Genomic DNA, 18,661 nt, shown 5'->3' on the forward strand with positions numbered 1-18,661 from the left:
GTCTCTTCTTCTACCACGCTTTTCTGTCTTCCTCTCTTTTTATCAAACTGCCCAAAAGCAAGCCAGATTAACTATTTAATGCCCTTGTCATTATCTGTCTGGCCACAAAGCAATTTGCCATTCACACACACATTTTCTCACATAAAGTCAGGTTTGACACCCAGAAGTTTTTCTCAGTCGTCTTTTCCATCACTTTCTCTTGTCTCTAAGCCTCTAAGCCTGATATCTGCAGCTTATTAAGCTGAGAAGCATGTGTTGTAAAAGATTAATCTGTTGGTTTCCCATGCAAACTTAAATCAGTCCGCTCTCCCTCAGTCAAGAGCTGTGGCTATTGCTGAGAGAGTTCGATGTTCACATGGAGACAGAGACTTGGGGCCCAATCAAATGTCACATTTTCCTTCTTTTCCTCCTCATCTGTCCTTGTGCTTGATTTGCTCTCACTCTGCCTTCTTTCTTCACTCAGCAGCTGCTTGCCATATTTTCCCTCCTTTCCTTTCTTTTCTTCTTAGTGAATACTTCTTAGCTTTCATGTCTTAAATTGATGCATTTTCAGATTGATACAGTCACAGATCTTCTTGTTTCACTTTCTTTATTGAATTTTACAGCTTCACATACAGTAATCATTATTACCATGAAGACACAGTAGTCACAGATAACATTGAGAGAAGTTCAAGCAGATTTATCCCAAAACCCCACCCACCCCGAACACACCCCTGTCTAGGTCAAAACACAAGACAAACAGTCAGCAGAGATTCAATCTCTGCAACAACTTTTAGCAACACGACACACACACACACACACACACCCATCCACACTCATTCCAAAGGAGGCAGAGAAATAAATAAATACAAACAAAATGTCAAATAAATAAAGAATAGAAAAAATTATAATACACAGAATATATATTGGGTAAAAACAAAAGAACTGAATATAGATGAGAGGGCCTACAGATAATTTACTTTTCTTCTGAATCAAGTAGCAAAGTCTTTGTACCTACTACAGATAGGAAAGGTCTCCAAGTCTCCATAAATTTACTGGTGGAACCGTTAAGTGCAAATCTGAGCTTTTCCACCTTAAGGTTGTATAGAACTTCTCTAACCCAGTGGTCATAAGATGGCGAGACGCTTAGTTTCCACTTGAGTAGGATAAGTCTCTGAGCTAGCAGCATAGTGAAGGCTTCAAAGAACACAAAAGGCCCAGGTCTGGAGGGATGCCAAATATTGCCGATAATGGATTGGTGAGAATTGTCTGATTATATGCTTGACTTAGTATCTTAAAAATGTTACCCCAATACCCGATTAGCCCAAAACATGTGGGCATGGTTAGCTGGCGATTGTCCACACCTATTGCAAGCATCGCTGACTGATGAATACATTTTTGCTAATTGTTTGTTAGTGTAATGCACTTTATAGAATATTTTGCACTGTATTAAAACATGCCGGGCAAAAATCGAAGACTTATGAATTAGATTCCTGGCAGCCTCCCACTGCTCCCCCTCCACTTCGGCACCCAGCTCCCCCTCCCACACTGTTTTAACAGGAGCTGCAAATCTTGAGGTGTTGTTATTACTAATAGAATTATATAAAAATGAAATAAATTTTCTGTGTTGAGGATCTAATTGCAGGAGAGTATCCAAAACTGTTTCAGGTGGACGATTAGGAAAGTGCGGAAACAACTTTTTAACATAATCCCTGGCCTGAAAGAACCGAAAGAGATGAGAATTGGGCAGTTGGAATTTAGATGAAAGTTCAGCAAAGGATGAAAATGTATTGTTGCTATAAAGATCCTTTACAGTTTTGATCCCTCTGTCAAATCAATGGCTGAAGGCATAAAGTTGCAATTTTTGACTGACCCAAGAGGGTCCTTGCAGGCCAAACTATTTTGTGAATTGTCTCCAGATTCTTAATGTAGCCCTGACTATAGGATTGTTCTCTACCAGAGAGAGGGGAAGGGGGAGCTGAGAACAAAGCAGAGAAGACAACGAATAACGGCTAGATGCCCTTTCAATCTGCACCCAGGCAGGTGAAGCCTCAGCATCACACCCTCAATATAAAAGTTTCTGTACATTAGCTGCCCAGTAGTACTGCCTGAAGTTGGGAAGAACAAGTCCACCCTCATAAGTTGGGGACTGTAACACTGATTTGCAAAGTCTGGCAGGTTTTTTAAGCCACAAAAATTGGGATATCTTCCTGTCTAATTTCTCAAAAAAGGTCTGTGTAATTAGTATAGGAACATGTTGAAAGAGGTATAAAAATTTGGGGAAAATTAAAATTTTAACTAGGTTCACCCGTCCCATCATAGATAGTGGTAATTGGGACCACCGGTCAAAATCTTTCTCCATGCTCTCCAATAACGGTGAGAAGTTCTTATTCATCATGTTAGACATAGAAGCACAGATGAATATTCCCAAATAACGAAACCCTGCTTCTGCCCATTTAAAGGGTGAGATTGAATGTGGAAGGTTCCTTTCCAGAGTGTTCAAGGGAAATAAATGGCTTTTCTGGTAGTTGAGCTTGTAACCTGAAAGCTTGCTATATTGTTCTAGAATGTTAAAGAGCACTGGAAGAGAAGTATGAGGATCAGAAATGTATAAGAGCAAATCATCCGCATAAAGGGACATTGTATGGGTTACAGCAGATCTCAGAATTCCCTTAAAACCCCCCTCGGCACACAACCAGATGGCCAGAGGCTCTATTGCGATGGCAAATAGCAAGGGAGACAAAGGGCATCCCTGCATAGTGCCCCTCCCAAGAGGAAAGGGTGAAGACACCATGTCATTTGTTTTAATTGAGGCCACCGGTGATGAGTACAACACCTTAACCCAAAGGATAAAATTGTTATCAAAACCAAATCTTTCCATTACTTCATATAAAAAACCCCATTCGACCTGATCAAATGCCTTCTCGGCATCAAGAGATACAATTATTTTAGGTGATGAGGTGCTTGGTGTATGGATAATATTTAAAAGACGTCTGGCTTTATGACTGTCGTCCAGTCATAAAGCCTGTCTGATCTAATGAAATAATGAGGGGAAGTACTCGCTGGAGACGTGTTGCAAGAATTTTAGATAAGATCTTTAAATCTACATTGAGGAGGGAAATAGGTCTATAGCTACTACAAAAGGAGAGGTCTTTATCGTTCTTAAGAATCACATCTGTCAATACTGGTGCCAGAAGATCCACATTGGCTTTATAGTATTCTGAAGAGAAACCATCAGGCCCAAGGGATTTACCCGAACTTAAGGACTTGATAGATACCTGCACCTCTATTATAGTGATGGGCCCGCCAAGACCTCTCCCAAAATCATTATCTATCATTGGAAAGCTGATATCATTAAGTATATCATGTGCTGAAGGAGGTGCTAGGGAGGGATACAGTTCTGAATAGAATGACAAAAATCTATCATTTATCTTTCTGGGATCAGAAAGAATCTCCCCCGTCGCTGATCTGATGAATGGAATTAATTTGGAGGTAGCCTGAGCTCGCGCTTGGAAAGCTAAAAGCTTCCTGGCTTTGTCGCCAGATTCAAAAAAACGCTGCCTTGTCTTGGTTAGTTGAAGTAGAGCATTTGTAGATGTAATCAAATTGAAATCAGTTTAGAGTTTTACATGCTCATTAGGATCCGGATCAGGATCCGGGTTGGCTGCATATCTAAAATCCACATCTTTAATCTGGTTCAGCAAGACATTGGTGTAACGTGACCTCTTCTTTGTCAAATTAGAAGTAAAACTAATAAGATGACCTCTTATATACGCTTTTGAAACTTCCCAGAGGGTGCTTCTCGATATGCCAGGTAGATCATTAAGATCAAAGTAAAGTGAATGCTGATTTTTTAAAAACTGTTTATAGTCCTCTTCTGTAAGCAGTATAGAATTGAATCTCCAAAATTTGAAACAACGAGATTGACATAACAATTCTAGATCTAAGGAGACTGGCGCGTGGTCGAAAATAGTTATGGTGTGATAATCGCAGGTTTTTACTTTAGGAAGCAGTCTGATATTGATAAGGAAAAAATCTATGCGTGTATAGGTACGATGGACATAGGAAAAGAAGGAAAACTCCTTAAGTGCCGGGTTCCCAAGTCTCCACGGATCCACCAATCCCAACTCAGTTTTAAAAACATTAAGACTTTTAGCAACATTAGGTAATGAGATTGTTTTTTAAGTATGGCTGTTCCTCTAGCCTTGGCATTGAATCTAGAATGAAATACATGGCCAACCCAACTTCTTTTAAGACGCATAATTTCTCTATTACAAAGGTGTGTTCCTTGTAAGAAGAATATGTCCCCTTTAAGTTGCTGCAAATGAGACATAACTTTAGCAATCTTAGTAGCATTCCCCAAGCCTCTCACGTTCCACGAAACAACCCTCAGATTCTTCCTTGTGCTAGTCATACTTTACTATTCCTGAAGAGATATGTACAGTATGGCAGTCCGACTTTGGCTGAGAGGAGACTGGTACCTGGTATATAGTTGGCCAACAACTGTAGAGAGAGAAGACGAAAGAAAGAGAAAAAAACTACACACATTCACATCCATGCCATAACCAAAAACATACACATCTGGACCCAAACCCCCTTTAAAGAAAAAAACTAAGTGTACGTGTCCATCGCACAGCAGGGCATCTTCTATCCCCTGCGAGGTTTCCTTCATTTTAGACTAACATTTTCCTCCTCCCAAAATCAGGGTCGTCACTTGAGGTAAGGCAACCAGCTCAATCCTGTCAACTACAAATTCCATTAATGTAACTGTAGAAGAACTTCTAAGAAGAACAAAGAAAAAAAACTCCATTACTTTGTTAAATCAACATAAAAGCCTAATACACCTCAAGATAGATATGCTGGCTCAGAATGAGTAGTAGAATATTATCATGGTCATCTAGTCCAGTCTGTATGAAAATAATCAAGTCCCAGGCTAATTTTAATTGTACAGGCTAATCGGAATAATAACAAAGTAAAGAAATCCTTGAGAGGGCTTCGCTTTAAACAAGCTATAAAGAACCGACTGAGTTCTGGAAGTGGCTCGATTAATACCACAAATAAACCGCTTGGATCCAACTAATAATTACTCCACTGGGGGGCTAGGGCTGGGCGGATGAAGAGAGTCGATATAGCGCTTGGCGTCCTCAGGAGAAGCCAGGAACCTTCAACTCCCATTCTCAGTCATAATGAATAGTTTGGCAGGGTAGCGCAATGTAGGCTTGAGTCCCCGATCATATAGTTCTTTCATGATCCCGCGGTAGGCAAAGCGCTGCTGTCGCTAATCTTCAAAAATGTGAAACGGGGAACCCTTGTACTTCAGTTTACCTCGTAACTCTCTGGCTTTACGTGTAGCGAGCTCTCTGATCTGATGGGTATATCGGGCTCCCGGTGGGAAGCCCAGAGCCGGATACTAACGACCCGGTTTCGCCGTTAGTATCCGGTGTGTTCGATCCAGCTCTGGAGCCCTTTTCAACGTACTTTTCCAAAGACCTCCAGAAGTAGTTGAGAGAAAAATGTTGTCGAATGCGATCCTTCAATGCCTTCAGGAAGTCCCACCAACGTGGCGTTGTTGCGGCGGCTCTTACTTTCCAAGTCAATGGACCTTACCAAGCTCCGCACAGAAACGCCCTCGAAAATCCCACGCGGCTGCATGTCTCACAAACAAAGACTCGCGGAGCTTAGTTTCTATGTAAACATGGCGTCTTTCATTTCGACCGACTCTCTGAAGAGTATTTCTGAGTCGATTAGTTTAGCATTTCTACCGGATTTTCACAAAATATCAGCCACGACAATGGACAGGGGAACCAACAAGTTCATGTCATCTTTTTGACTCAAGATGTTTGAGTCACACGATGCCTCCAACATTATGCGTGTCACAGAGAAAAGCTACCGGTCGATGAGGAAAACAGCAGATCCTCACACCCTCAGCATAAATATAACTGTGGACAAAATGTCCACAGTTATATTCAAGATGTCACAGTTATACAAGATACAAGATGTCACAATTATGTCAGATACGGTACACATTGCATATTGATCTGTTCAGCTAACGTAAGACTGTGTAACAGACAGGCTTCAAGGTGTAGAAGTTGTATCGGTACTGCCATTATGCTGTACTTRGCTAAAAGGTTTTCATAATGGATGTGTTTATTATTGACTTTCTTTTTTTCAGACTTGGGGTCATTGTTCACACATTATAGGCACATAAAGAAAGCAAAGCAACAATACTTACACCAGCACACACTCCTTTGCTCTTATTGATCCTATGACGGTTGAGCTGCAAATGCGGTCGTGCACAAGCTTTGATCCAAGCAAGGCATTYYGTTTCAGATTTTGGAAATCTGTGAATTTTAGTTCCACAAATACGATCAGGATACCTGACATCGCCTGTCACTGACAGTGAAGAACCATTCTTTTTCGAGTCCTGACGCAAAAACTTTCTGCCGGTCTGCTAGTCCACAATGTACATGCATGTGTTTACTACTGTAGCTCGTGTTTGTGAGACGGTCACGCACGTGGTAGCTGCACTGTGACGTGAAATGGGCATTAGCCAATGAAGCGCGGCCCCTGTGGTAAGGTCCATTAGCTTTTAGTCTGTTGTTCTCTCCGGTCACCGTAGCTAGCTCGGCTTGAATTGCCTGTATGTCATCGCTCATGGTAGTGACCACATTCTCCAGTGATGAGATACGCTGGTGGTGGGTAGAAATAGTAGACTCAAAGAGCTCCAGTTTTGTTTCAAGTTTAGTAAACCCCACATTGAACTCCGCTGATAGGGATTTTCTGTGGTCAGCAAGCATAGCCATTAGCACAGCCATGATGTTCCCCTCGTCTTTTTTCTGCTCTTCTTTTCTTGTTCTGCTGGTCATCATCTGACTAACTGGTCACTGTTCCAGTGCAGCGATATTGTTACAATTAGCTTAACAAGCACAAAGTGAAAATTAGTAAAATAGTAATGTTAGAGGTGGGAGCTTCAGAAAAAGCGTCTACTCCATCTTGCAGTCCAACCGGAAGATCTTCTTAACAGTGAAAATGTCATCCTTTTTTTCCAGACTCATCTTTTGATTCGCATCAACATTTTCAGTCTTACTCTGACTAAATCACAGGGTTTACTTCAAATATTGTTTCAACCTGTGAACAATGCTGATGATAAACCATAAAAGCTTTTTAATGGTGTGTATGAGCGCCAAAATTAAGACTATCTAGCAGACAGAGGCCCCTGCTCACAGACCAGCACTGGTAACTAAGCAACCACAAATGGTAACTGATTGACCGCTTTGGGAAATGAGAAGGATGCTGACGCAAATGGTCAAGTGCTTAATTGCTTTTTTCCTCTACCGGTCATTAGCATGAGTAGGCTGGCATAAGCATGGATAGGCTGGTAATTAGCATGCCCAGGCTAGCCACCCATGACTTTCTATGTTTTCGCATCCACCTGAATAATGTGTAGTTGCGCCACTGGCTAGCCGGCTCTTCGAACAGCCGGCCCGCACAAGATATTTATGTGCGCGACAGCTCAAGACATTATTGTACACCCATTTACATGCTGCTTTCACAATAAAAGCGCACATCTGGTCCATGTTTATATACTGCAAATAGATTTCCAACCGCAGCAGTTGCAAAAAAAAATTATGTATCAGAAATAATTGGGGACATTATGCAATGGCGAAAAACTCTGTTTCCAGTGATTTCGCTCACTTCTGGGTGGAAGTGAGTGAACAGAACCAGCAAACATCAACCAGATCTGATGTATAATTTCAAAATAAAAACCTATTAAAAAAGGACATTTTAACTTTTTTCCCCCTAAGTTGCCGTGCTTATTGCTTGAAAACTCTGTTTCCAGTGACTTCTCTCACTTCTGGGTGACAGAGGGACACCTCTAGAACACAACCTGAAAACATAAACCAGGTCTGATGTATAATTTCAAAATGAAAGCCTATCAAAAAAAATTCATTTTCCCCCTAAGTTGCCGTGCTTATTGCTTAAAAACTCTCTGTTTCCAGTGACTTCTCTTACTTCTGGGTGACAGAGGGACACCTCTGGAACACCACCAGAAAATGTCAACCAGATCTGATGTATAATTTCAAAATAGCTAGCTAATAGCACAACAACAGACTAATGTCTGTATGATAAAAATACTGAATCGATGGATAAGAACAGTTTTTTCTCACCTGGCTGTCTCCTCTGGCTCAGTAGTACTTCAGAGAAAGGCAGACGCAGAAACCTGTCAGTGTCTGTTGTATTTCATTACCTCTCTGCTTAAACTGCTACTCCGTGCTGAAGCAAAAACGATAGCACGTCATCTGACAAGTAGCACGTCTACTCCACTTTATTCATCAAAAACGTTTTTTTTTTTTTAATTCACCAAAAACTGTTCTGTAATCTGGAACGTTCGCTACGTTAAACTCCAGTTAGCCGCCTTATCTCACTGTGCGAGAAGCAACCTGAACTTTTACTTTTTTAAATCACGGGCAGAAGGTCATAGGTTACAAGGTGACCGGAGGGCTTATTATGATGTACAAAAAAAACCCCAACAAAAAACTAATAATTTTAGTACATGTTATTATGTGTCAGAAGAGGACTTAGAAAATAATAACACCAAAAAAATTTGACCAAAAGGGCACTTGGGGGCAAGGAGCAAAAGGGGCAGGTGCTCAAGCACCCCCAGCCCTCCTCTTTGCACGTGCCTGCCAGAGTCAGGTATTGTGTAGTTGGTGCTTTTAATAAGTTTTCAGTTAATTAAATCCACTCTATGGAACACAAAATGTCATCAAAATTACTCTGTTCCTCTAAAATCTTTCAGAAAATCGTAAAATTGCATTGAATCATATGGAATTGAATCGTTTGCCAGATATTGTGATATATATTGTATCGTGATCAGAATATCGTATTGTATTGTGAAATTATTGTATCACTTCACCCCTAATAGAGGACATGTTTTAATTTCATTTTTAGTCAATTCTTTTATTAAAGGTTTTTTGAGACTAGTGGCTCATATTGAACAGCAAACTGAATTGAATCATAACGCCATAGAATGAACAGAGGGCATTGTGTGTTTCCTCAGTAATTGTTAAGTTCTTGTTTGTTTGTTTTTTTTTCTTTTTAACGTAATGTTTTTCTTATTTATTCTCTCACTTCCTTGTCTGTGCCTCACCCTCTGTGAACCTTTTCTCTCTTCTCTTTTCTCTGTCTGACTCATCCTCTTCCACCTTGTTTTCTTACTCATTTCCTTTCTTGTGTTTACTCCCTCCCTTCTCTCCCTTTGTGCAGATTGTTTCTTCTGGAGTCTGGCTGAATTTGTTCCTTTCAGGTTTCCTCCTGTTATCCTCTTGCTGATGTGGCATTTGTTTCAAGACCTACTTCTCATTTTGTTTTGGCTTTCTAACCATCTCATTTTACATTGTCTGTGGCTTTAACATCATCAACATCTTTCCTGCAATCTTTTCTTTTGCACTATATGTTTTACTTTTTCAGTCAAGAAGACCCAAATGCATTATTTACACTTATTACTGTCTCTCAGATGGTAATCTTAGATTCAGATATTTGCACTTTTGTATCAGATTTTCTTCTTGCAATGATTAATGCCAAAAGACATTAATATTTATTTCCTTTGTACAGTGATAGTGATCCTGTTTGTGATGAGGAAACATTACCAGAAGGATTCTTTGGCCAGTATGAAGAACAATGGTGAGATCCATGAGCAGCTGGTCACATATGATGAGGAAGGAGGAGGAGAGATGGACACAAATGGGTATGTAGAAAAACATATGTATATTTCATATAAACCTGAGGAAGACATTTTATCCTTTGCAGTTTTCTCCATGAAAATTTCTTTTTCTTGCAATTTTTTTTCTTTATCCTTGTGAGGTTGTGACTTCTCTTGGTAATTTTCTCTTTTGTTCTTCATTTCCACTAAGAGGAAATAAAAACATCAGCTCTAGAAACTCAAGTATTTTTCTGCGATTCCAAGAAGCTTGGCTGATCATAGCACAGTCCGATCGGAAAAATTCAAGAACGTTTTGATAATTTGTAAAGTACGGAAACTACAACAAAGGTTTTACCCATCCAGATTCAGAAAGCGCTTTGAAAGCAAAATATTTAGAAATAGCACAATAGAAAAGGAAGATATTTTTTAAAAGTTATTTTTAATGACTTAAAATACCATTGAAAAGTTCTTTAATCTCTGCAATTCAAGTCAAAAAGTGACACTCACTTGTTTGTGGTTCAGTCAAGAGTGAAACTAGTTTTACATTCTTGCTGGTACTATGACGAAAATTGTCAGTGGCTCATTGTGAGAACCAAATAAAATCATAAAATTTTACTCTACTGTAGACTATCTCTATGGATAACGCAGAAATTAGAAACACTTCACAATGTGGAAAAAATATAGATTTTGGTTCTGCCACACAGGGTGGAAATTAAAAAGTTACATTTGCTGTAATTACAGTTTGTCTAATTTGTCCTGTAAATTGTTTGCAAAACCTGAACTTTTACTTTTTTAAATTTGTTTTGAATAAAGTTATTCTGTTACAATTGAAATCATATTCATAAATGTATCTACATAGCATTTTTGAGAAGTCTGGATTGCTTTATGTGTAGTTGAACATTTCTTTTGGCTGTTGCTCATTGGGGAGAGACATTTCAGTAATCTAAAACTAATAGAAAAAAATTAAACAACCTACTTGCATACTGGATGTGGACTGTTGGATGTTAAATTCATGAGCAGTAAATATTGTGCTAATTATCAGTATTAAACCAAAGAAAGCAAGGCAGATGCAAGCCTTTAAAATTGTGACGCTTTTTATGGGTCAAGTAGACTCAAAATATTGTAACAGCAGCTGCACGGGGGGGGCAAACAAATTTTTTGTCAGGGGGCCCACGATTTCTGGCAGCGCCCCTTTATGTGCTTCACTTTGAAGGAAATTACTAACTTTTTTCTTTCACTCATAATGGTTGAGTATCGAGGTGAGGCCAACAGATTTAGAACAAATGGAAATGATTTACAAGTGTAACAGCATCACTAATGCGTGCCACTTGATAAATATATGAGAAACTTCATATGAAATTTCTTTGGGTTTATTTAAAATGTAGTGGACACAAAGATGAAAAAGAAAGGGAGAACAGTGGGGCAAAGGTTTAAAGGTAAAGGAGTCAGGCTAGACGTGTGTTTCTAAACCTGCAGAAAGAGGAAAAACGAAGCAGAAAAACCACAACAACTATCAGCATTCACATTTATAAGAATGGCAATTCTGGCACCACTGAAAAGTTCACAGGACAGGCTTAGTGGCAGATAAACTAAGAGTTTATCTGACAAACACCTGAATCTAAACACCACTGTGTGTGTGTTTAATAAATTTAAATTTTTTCAAAATCTTCTAATTTTCTAGGAGTTACATTTCTCATAGCCCTGGGATCTGTTTGCATGCTAGCTATAAGCTCATTCAATGAAGTTGTCCGTATTTTGTTCCAGCTACAACGTTTCAATTCTCACCTCAGCGTGTAATGACAGCTCCTTGCTCCGCCACCCCGACCGCCGCTCCCACCCCTCCATGTACGCCATGGTCCAGAAACCCCACCACCTCTCTCAGCCCACAGCCTGCAAAGGTGACATGGCAGCCATGATCGATATGAAGAAAGACGAGGCCGACCACGACCGAGACGGAGTCCCGTATGACACTCTACACATCTATGGCTACGAGGGACCAGAGTCTCTGGCAGCAAGCCTCAGCTCTCTGGACAGTTCCTCCTCAGGATCAAACGTGGATTACGACTTCCTCAATAACTGGGGGCCGAGGTTCAAGGCACTGGCTGAGCTGTATGGCGTGGATGGTGCCGACTACTACCATCAGTACTGAGAGAAAACGTGAGAATCCCCTCTGCCCCGCTGAGTGCCTCACAGGTTGTGCGTCGGTGGTTGAAAACAGCCATAGAAATAGGACGGACAGAAAACAGGAACATCTATTTACAGTAGGCAGACAGCCAAGCGTCCCCAACACTTCGACAAACACAATTTTGTTTTTTACTCTATCACGTGTGATTCAGCAATCCATTTGTGTTTGTGTCTCTTATCTATTCACTCATAATCACTAAGCAACCTTCATCAAAATCCGGGAGGTTCCAACATGATGAATGAAGGTGACATCAACAAATATACCAATTTTCATCTGGTTTTTATTTGTGATCGAACATCGGAGCACCCTATGGATCCAACACAAGATTCAGCAAATGGTCAAAGAACTTGCAGAAGAGGATTTAACCTTTCTGTTTCACCTGAAAACAGATGCTAACAGATGAAAGGCTGTAGAATTTAGCCAGTCAGAATTAGCAAAACCAAAGCACTGTCATTTTAAAACAACTCCAATATTTGCTAATGCTAATGCTATTTTAATGAACCTTTAAACAATAGTACATTTGCATTGGGTCATTATGCGTTAAAAAAAGATCTTCCTCAGTGAAATTTACTTTGAAAATGGAACATATTGCGTTACTGTCTGGAGTAAATATGTGGTAAAAGTGAGTCTATAAATAATTATGTTACAGCAATGGATATGATTTACTGATTGACTGGGTTTTGTTCAGGGAACTAGCCTGCAGGCTGCTGCTTGTTGGTTTTAGTGTGACAAGTGTCATTTTAAAACTATTTGACCTTTCTAAGAGGTGTGGGTTTTTTTTTATGCTCTAAAAAACTTCCCAAAATAAGACTTTCTTTGGTTTCTCACTGAAGGGCAGAGAGGCCATAGGGATGGTGTGATATAAAACTGTTGGTGTTTTAAAACTTTAACTTTTGTAATTGTTTGTATACCTTGTAAACCTAATCAGAACTGATCTGGGATCATGGATTTGTTAATGTTAGTCATGTTCTTTGTATATGCTTTTACTCCAATATGAAGCAACATTTTTGGTTACGCACAAAGTGTTGCTGATAAATTCCTTTTTCTTCACCTATTCAAAATTTGAACAAGTTTTCTAAATATGAACACATTCAAAAACTCTTGGATTTGATATGATTTTATATGAAGGATGAAACCATATAGGCTTCCCAAAATTTTCAACATGGACTCTTATCTAAGAGAAGAAGTCTTATTGGTTTCAGTCCTATTTGGAATATAACACACTCCAAGTGAAAGCAACGCTTTTCTGAACTTTGTTATTTTCAAATAGGATTGCTTGGGGATTTTAATGTGCAAAAAAAAAAAATCACAGGAATTTGAGCTGTAAGGGTTTGGAGGTGTTTGATCACAGCGAGGTGCCAGCTGGCTTTTCTTTATCTGAGACATTATTAACATTCGTCTTTGGGGAATGTTTGGCTCTGAGCTCCCACTGAGATGTCCAGTGGGTTTTCACAGTGATATTTAATGTCTTCATGGAGGAAAGTCATTTTTCTTCTTTTTCGCTCATCATCGGGTGTCTGAGCAGCAGTCATGTTTAACAGTTAAAATGAGTTAAATTTAGCCCATGTTTTGATTTTTATGGGCTAAAACCTGAACAGAAACCCAGTTTGGAAGGTGGTGTGTGCCTTCATGGGCCAGACTACCTCTGTGCTGAAAGAGAACAAAACTAGACAATAGAAAGACAGAAAGGAAATGGCTCTACTGCTGCTCTGACAGAATTACAGCTTGTTCCTGGCTTTTATTTGACAGAACTAATCACAGTTATTGTTGTGATGAAAGCTGAGTCCTCAGAGGCAGAGTCAAACAAACCGAATTGACTCAGATAAGGAAGCACAGAGCAGCAGTAGCAGCTTATTGGGCTGCAGTGAGGTGCTTTGATAACTTTAACCTCTCCGCCTTTTTGGCTTCTGTCCGCTCATCAAACCTCCAACCTAAAATCAGTTTTCTTTGGCTGATTATTGATCTGTGGCTCAGATTTCTTTCTAAGAAAGCATTCAAAATATTTTTGACTTCCTGAAATGAGTCAGTAGTTCAAGTGAAAGATGGTGTCGTCTCACCATGTGTGAGAGAGAAGTCACTGCAAAACAAAATTTTTATGTTATTTGTACAAATGCACCATATCAGCTTCTGTATCGGACGATATTTGTCATTTTTTAGCATATCAGTATAGGTCTGATAAATGCACATTTTCATATCGGTTCATCCTTAAAAACTTTTTAATCAAATTATTACAAATTCCCAATTTGAGCCATAGACAACAACCTGCTAAGTCACCATGTTAATTAAGCTAGCTGTTTTTGCTAGATCAGCAAAACAGCTGTCTACATTTGTATTCCCCTGACAATCTCCCAACTTTTCCTTAAAGATTTGACAGACGCTGCCATTATTTCCAAATACTCCATGATTCCTGATCAGCTTTGCTGTAAACACCTGAGCAGCTTTGTTGTAGCCTTTCTGTTATCTCCTGAAATGGTCTGTCTCTTTGACTGTAAACATGTCACGATAGTGGCTACATGTATTCAACATGCTGAATACACCGCTTCTGCTTAATTAAATTCTTACAACTCTGTTGTGCTTTAATTTGATTTCAAATACTTTGATACTGCAAGCTAGCTACTAGCTGTCTTCATTCAGTAATAACATCCACACCAAAGTGTTTTGACCTCAATGTGACTTGGCAGGTCGTTCGTCCTGCCAAGTTTCTGCTTGGTGAGTTACTAATCAGAGCCAAACAAGCTGAAATTCGTCCAATTCTGGTCTCAAGTCACTTTCTTGTTGCAACTTTTGTTGACTTTTAGTGCAGTTATAGAAAATAAGAAAGACTTTGTAGGGTACAAAATGCAGTTTTAAGGATCTTGAAGGCTTTACTGCCTTTGTTATTTGTCCAAGTTTAGTGTTCAGATTTTTTATTAGTTTATTTTAACAATAAATATAAAAGTGGAAGACGCATAGCTATCGATGCTAAATTCCTCCTTCTCTTATTATTGCCACTTATTTTTTCCACGCCTTGCAAATGCACTTTAATGGAAATATGATTCAGTCACTTTGCTAAAAACATCAACGAGGTGACAGAAAATCAATAGATAAATGTTTGGAGAAAGAGCTCTTTGCTCTTTCTCCAAACAGTTTATATGGAGAATGAAAACTAAACATAAGGTCACATTTTTATTTTTGTGTTTAGTTTTATGCTGACATACAAATCAAAGTTACAAATCAAAGTCTCGACTAATCCAATCCTGTTTGAACCTCACAGATTACATTTAAAGTACATATTTCCATCTGAATAACTGGTAGCAGCAAATCATTCAAAATGTCTCTCTCTCTTTTTTTTGGGACATTTTGAATTAACTTCCTCTGCTGGGTTTCTGGCTCCTGGGTAACTGGAGTAATCAGGAGTAACTGCTGATTAACCCTGGCCTGAGAGCCCGGCTATTACTCATTATTTAAATAATAACAGGCTGGTCATAAATGATGGCTTCTGCCATTAAAAACGCATTCATAACCAGCCATAAAGCAAAAAGGTCACCAACTGTGCAGTGATGACATCACACCGTTGTTCTGAAAATCCATTTTGTGCGTTACTGATGGCTCCTTTGTTTAGAAATGCTTTAGTTTATTTGTTCTGCTGTTTATTCTGTTTTTCTTGGCCTGCAGTGCTTCTTTAAAAGCCGGACCTGCTGGGAATGTCACAGGATAAACGTGGGAACAATAGCTAGAAGCCAACTCTTTGATTACTTCACTTTTATATTTATATACAATGAGAGCAACCTTACCATATCTTCCCCTCACCCCCCTTCTTTGTCCTTTAATCAGCTAAAACAGCGGACACGGCTTCCTGTCCATCTGGGTGCTGGCCCCGCCCCTTCCTGTCTGCATTCTCTTGTATTATGTTGGCTTCCTGTTAAGAGGAGGTGGGAAGTGTCTTGCAGGGGAAGAGGGAGCGATTTGAGTAGAAACACAGGATGAGGGGAAGAGACGGGGTTAGGGCAGGATAAGGAGGGACAAGGGGAGAGGAGAAACACTACTACGTCTGATGAAATACTGGGGCATAACGCAGAAAACATGGAAAAAACCCTTCTTTATGAAGCAATACATTTCTTTTCAGAAATCTAAATTTCAAATTAATTTTTAAAATGTGAGAAATTATCATGAAATATGCATGAAAATTTAAACAGTTTTAGGCCATAAAAACAAAAGGACCAAAGATGGGAACAAAACACTGGACTGGAGCTTTTTTTTTAAAGGTTTTATTGGCTCTAGCCTTTATTTGATAATGAATTGATAGGAAGATAGGAAATGAGAGAAAGAGACATACGGCAAAGGTCACCAGGCCAGGAATCAAACCTGCGATGAGGACAAAGGCCTCCTTATCTGGGTTGTGCTCAACCCCTGTGTCACCATAGCACCCCTGGGCTGGCGCTTTAAAATCCCTACAATCTGTCAGTGTTATTTTGACATATTTTAGAACTCACTACGCCCTTTAATCTGTCATGTATTGTCATCATTTATGTATTTACACTTGTTTTTGAAAACAATGTGCATGTCTAAAAAAATAGAAAAGGATTGGCCAGACACCACACAAGTTCAGTATGTTTTTTTTTTCATCAAGAAATGTTTGCTGCATCGTTTTAGTGCAGACAATGTAAAGATGTTTTTCAAAGATGAAGATGAGATATTGTATGCAAATTTTGTTTTATAAATGTGATTTGTGTGTTAGTGTATGCACTTGGTTCGAGTGGTTGTTTCACAAACCGCAGAGATTTGTGAAACACAACTTGAGAAACGTTTTTATTTTCCGTAAAAATCTTAAGAGAAATGATGGGATTTTTAAATATGTCATGGCAAAAGCAGTTAACATCTCATTAATGTTAGTATAAAAGCAAATTAGTTGGTCTTAGCGGAAGCTAACGGCTAATCCAAGAAGACTAAAGGAGACTACAGTGTGAAAAGTGTCCTAATGCAAACATTATTTTAAAACCTTTAAGCCAAAATGTGAATGCTCATGTCAATACATGAGCATTCACAGATTATTAAAGAAGCCACAAACACGTAAACGTGGAGGTTAACATTTTGTGAAAATGGTGACTGAAAACCGCTTTTGTTTCTAGTTCTACTTGATCTCAGCTTCAGCTGGTGATTAACTTTTCTCTCATATCTTGACTTTCTAGTGAGTTTATTGGTCATTTTTAGAGACATTTTTTTAAATGTTTTTTTGAGACATTTCAAGTCAAAGAGACAACTTAAATGGAGAAGCATTGTAAAAATCTATGGAGTTCACTTGAGCTGCTGTAATTATTATTTTTGCTTTTTACATTATATAGACAGCTATACTGTAACTGGAAATACCATTTTCATTTTGTTTGTGTTTCACATAGGAAGATCATCAGTGGTGCACAACCTCCAACCTCTATTTGTTGTAATAATCAGCGATTTCTGTGTAAATAGTTACCATATCTGAAACATGACTATGATTTGAAGGTTGATAAAATAGCTTTTGCATAAACTGCCTTAAGATTTTTTAAAATATTAGTTGTTTAAACTAATAAAAGCCCACTTTTGTCTTGGTCTGCCTTTAGTTTGACCTTTTGTTTTAAGATGACTTTATAGTAAATGAAGATACTAAGAGTTATTCTCTCTAACCTTTCAACGTAAGAGCTCTTCAAAAACTATCCATTAAAAATAGTTAAAACAGTTTTAGGATATTAATGGTGTTTCTTTTGTCTTTAAAAAAACTCAGCTTGGATTCAGACAATGAAGACAAATGTCTCAGGATGGGATCCAGGCAAATAAAGTTTTACATTCATAACAAAACAAGTAACATCTCTAGAATTGATGACACTGGTCTAAAGTGAACTTATTTGAATTTTTTGCGCTTTCCTCGAGGGATTTTACTTTGAGAAATTACTTTATTTCTAAATTTGGCATTTTTTTATTTCTGAAGAAAAAATCTACAGAAAATTGCATGATGTGAAGAATAGGTATCTAGCCATAATGATTAGTTTTAGTCTCCATTGCATTCATATAGTGTTAATCTCATAAAAGCAACAATGATTTTTTTCTTTATATAAATATGGAGGTTTGTAGGGGAGGACCATGTGCCTTTATTCTTAAAAGTAAAGAAAATTGTTTTTATGGTTAACACAATGTTTTATATTATTTCTATGGTGTATAGCAGCTACTTTTTATTACCTGCCATTATTTGTAAGTGTAGAAACAAAATAAATGGCAAAAAAATCTCGTTTGTCTTCTGTTGTTTTTTTTTCTGTATCAGTTGAAGATTTTTTAATCTACAACACAGTTTTAGTTGTGAAACTTTAAATAGCAGACCAACAGCACAGCGTGTATAATGAAGGAAAACGATACATGGTGTTAATTTTAATCAGAAGAAGAATAATTAAAATCTTTTGCTGGCTAAAAAGGCTAATCAGTCTGCCACTTTCAAGAAGTCTTTTATGTAAAGTTTCAAATGTTATTTGGGAGGAAACTAAAGGTGGGTGGCTTGTATGGTAATGGTTTTTGGAAAGCAGAGCTGGTGTGCTAATAGCCTAAAGTTATATTATGTGTAGGCTAGCTAAATGAGCCAACAGCCCAGCTAAAAAACCAGCTAGTATTAGCTTGCTAGACTCTTAGTCTAACAAGCTAATATTCCTCAAAAAAACAATTTTTACTAACAAACCTCAACTACAGTAAATACAGCAGGAGTTTATTACATATTTTGCCTCTTGTATTCCACTTGTTACCAGTATGGGGGTGATGGGGGTTACTTTTAAAAGGCTATATATAAAAAGCACCGG

General features: G+C 38.5%; 1 protein-coding gene across 1 annotated transcript in view; it reads left to right on the forward strand.

Annotated features, from left to right (window-relative positions):
- The window catches only part of cdh5 (cadherin 5), a 70,929-nt gene extending 52,824 nt beyond the window's left edge, over positions 1–18,105 (forward strand). The window contains exons 14-15 of the mRNA XM_008429111.2: positions 9,595–9,727; positions 11,447–18,105. Coding sequence (XP_008427333.1) covers positions 9,595–9,727; positions 11,447–11,831 — 518 coding nt within the window. The 3' untranslated portion in view covers positions 11,832–18,105. The remainder of the gene's footprint in view (positions 1–9,594; positions 9,728–11,446) is intronic.
- The last annotated feature ends 556 nt before the right edge of the window (positions 18,106–18,661 follow it).

Source organism: Poecilia reticulata, linkage group LG15 (assembly GCF_000633615.1).
Source record: "Poecilia reticulata strain Guanapo linkage group LG15, Guppy_female_1.0+MT, whole genome shotgun sequence".
NCBI classification, from domain to species: Eukaryota; Metazoa; Chordata; class Actinopteri; order Cyprinodontiformes; family Poeciliidae; genus Poecilia; species Poecilia reticulata.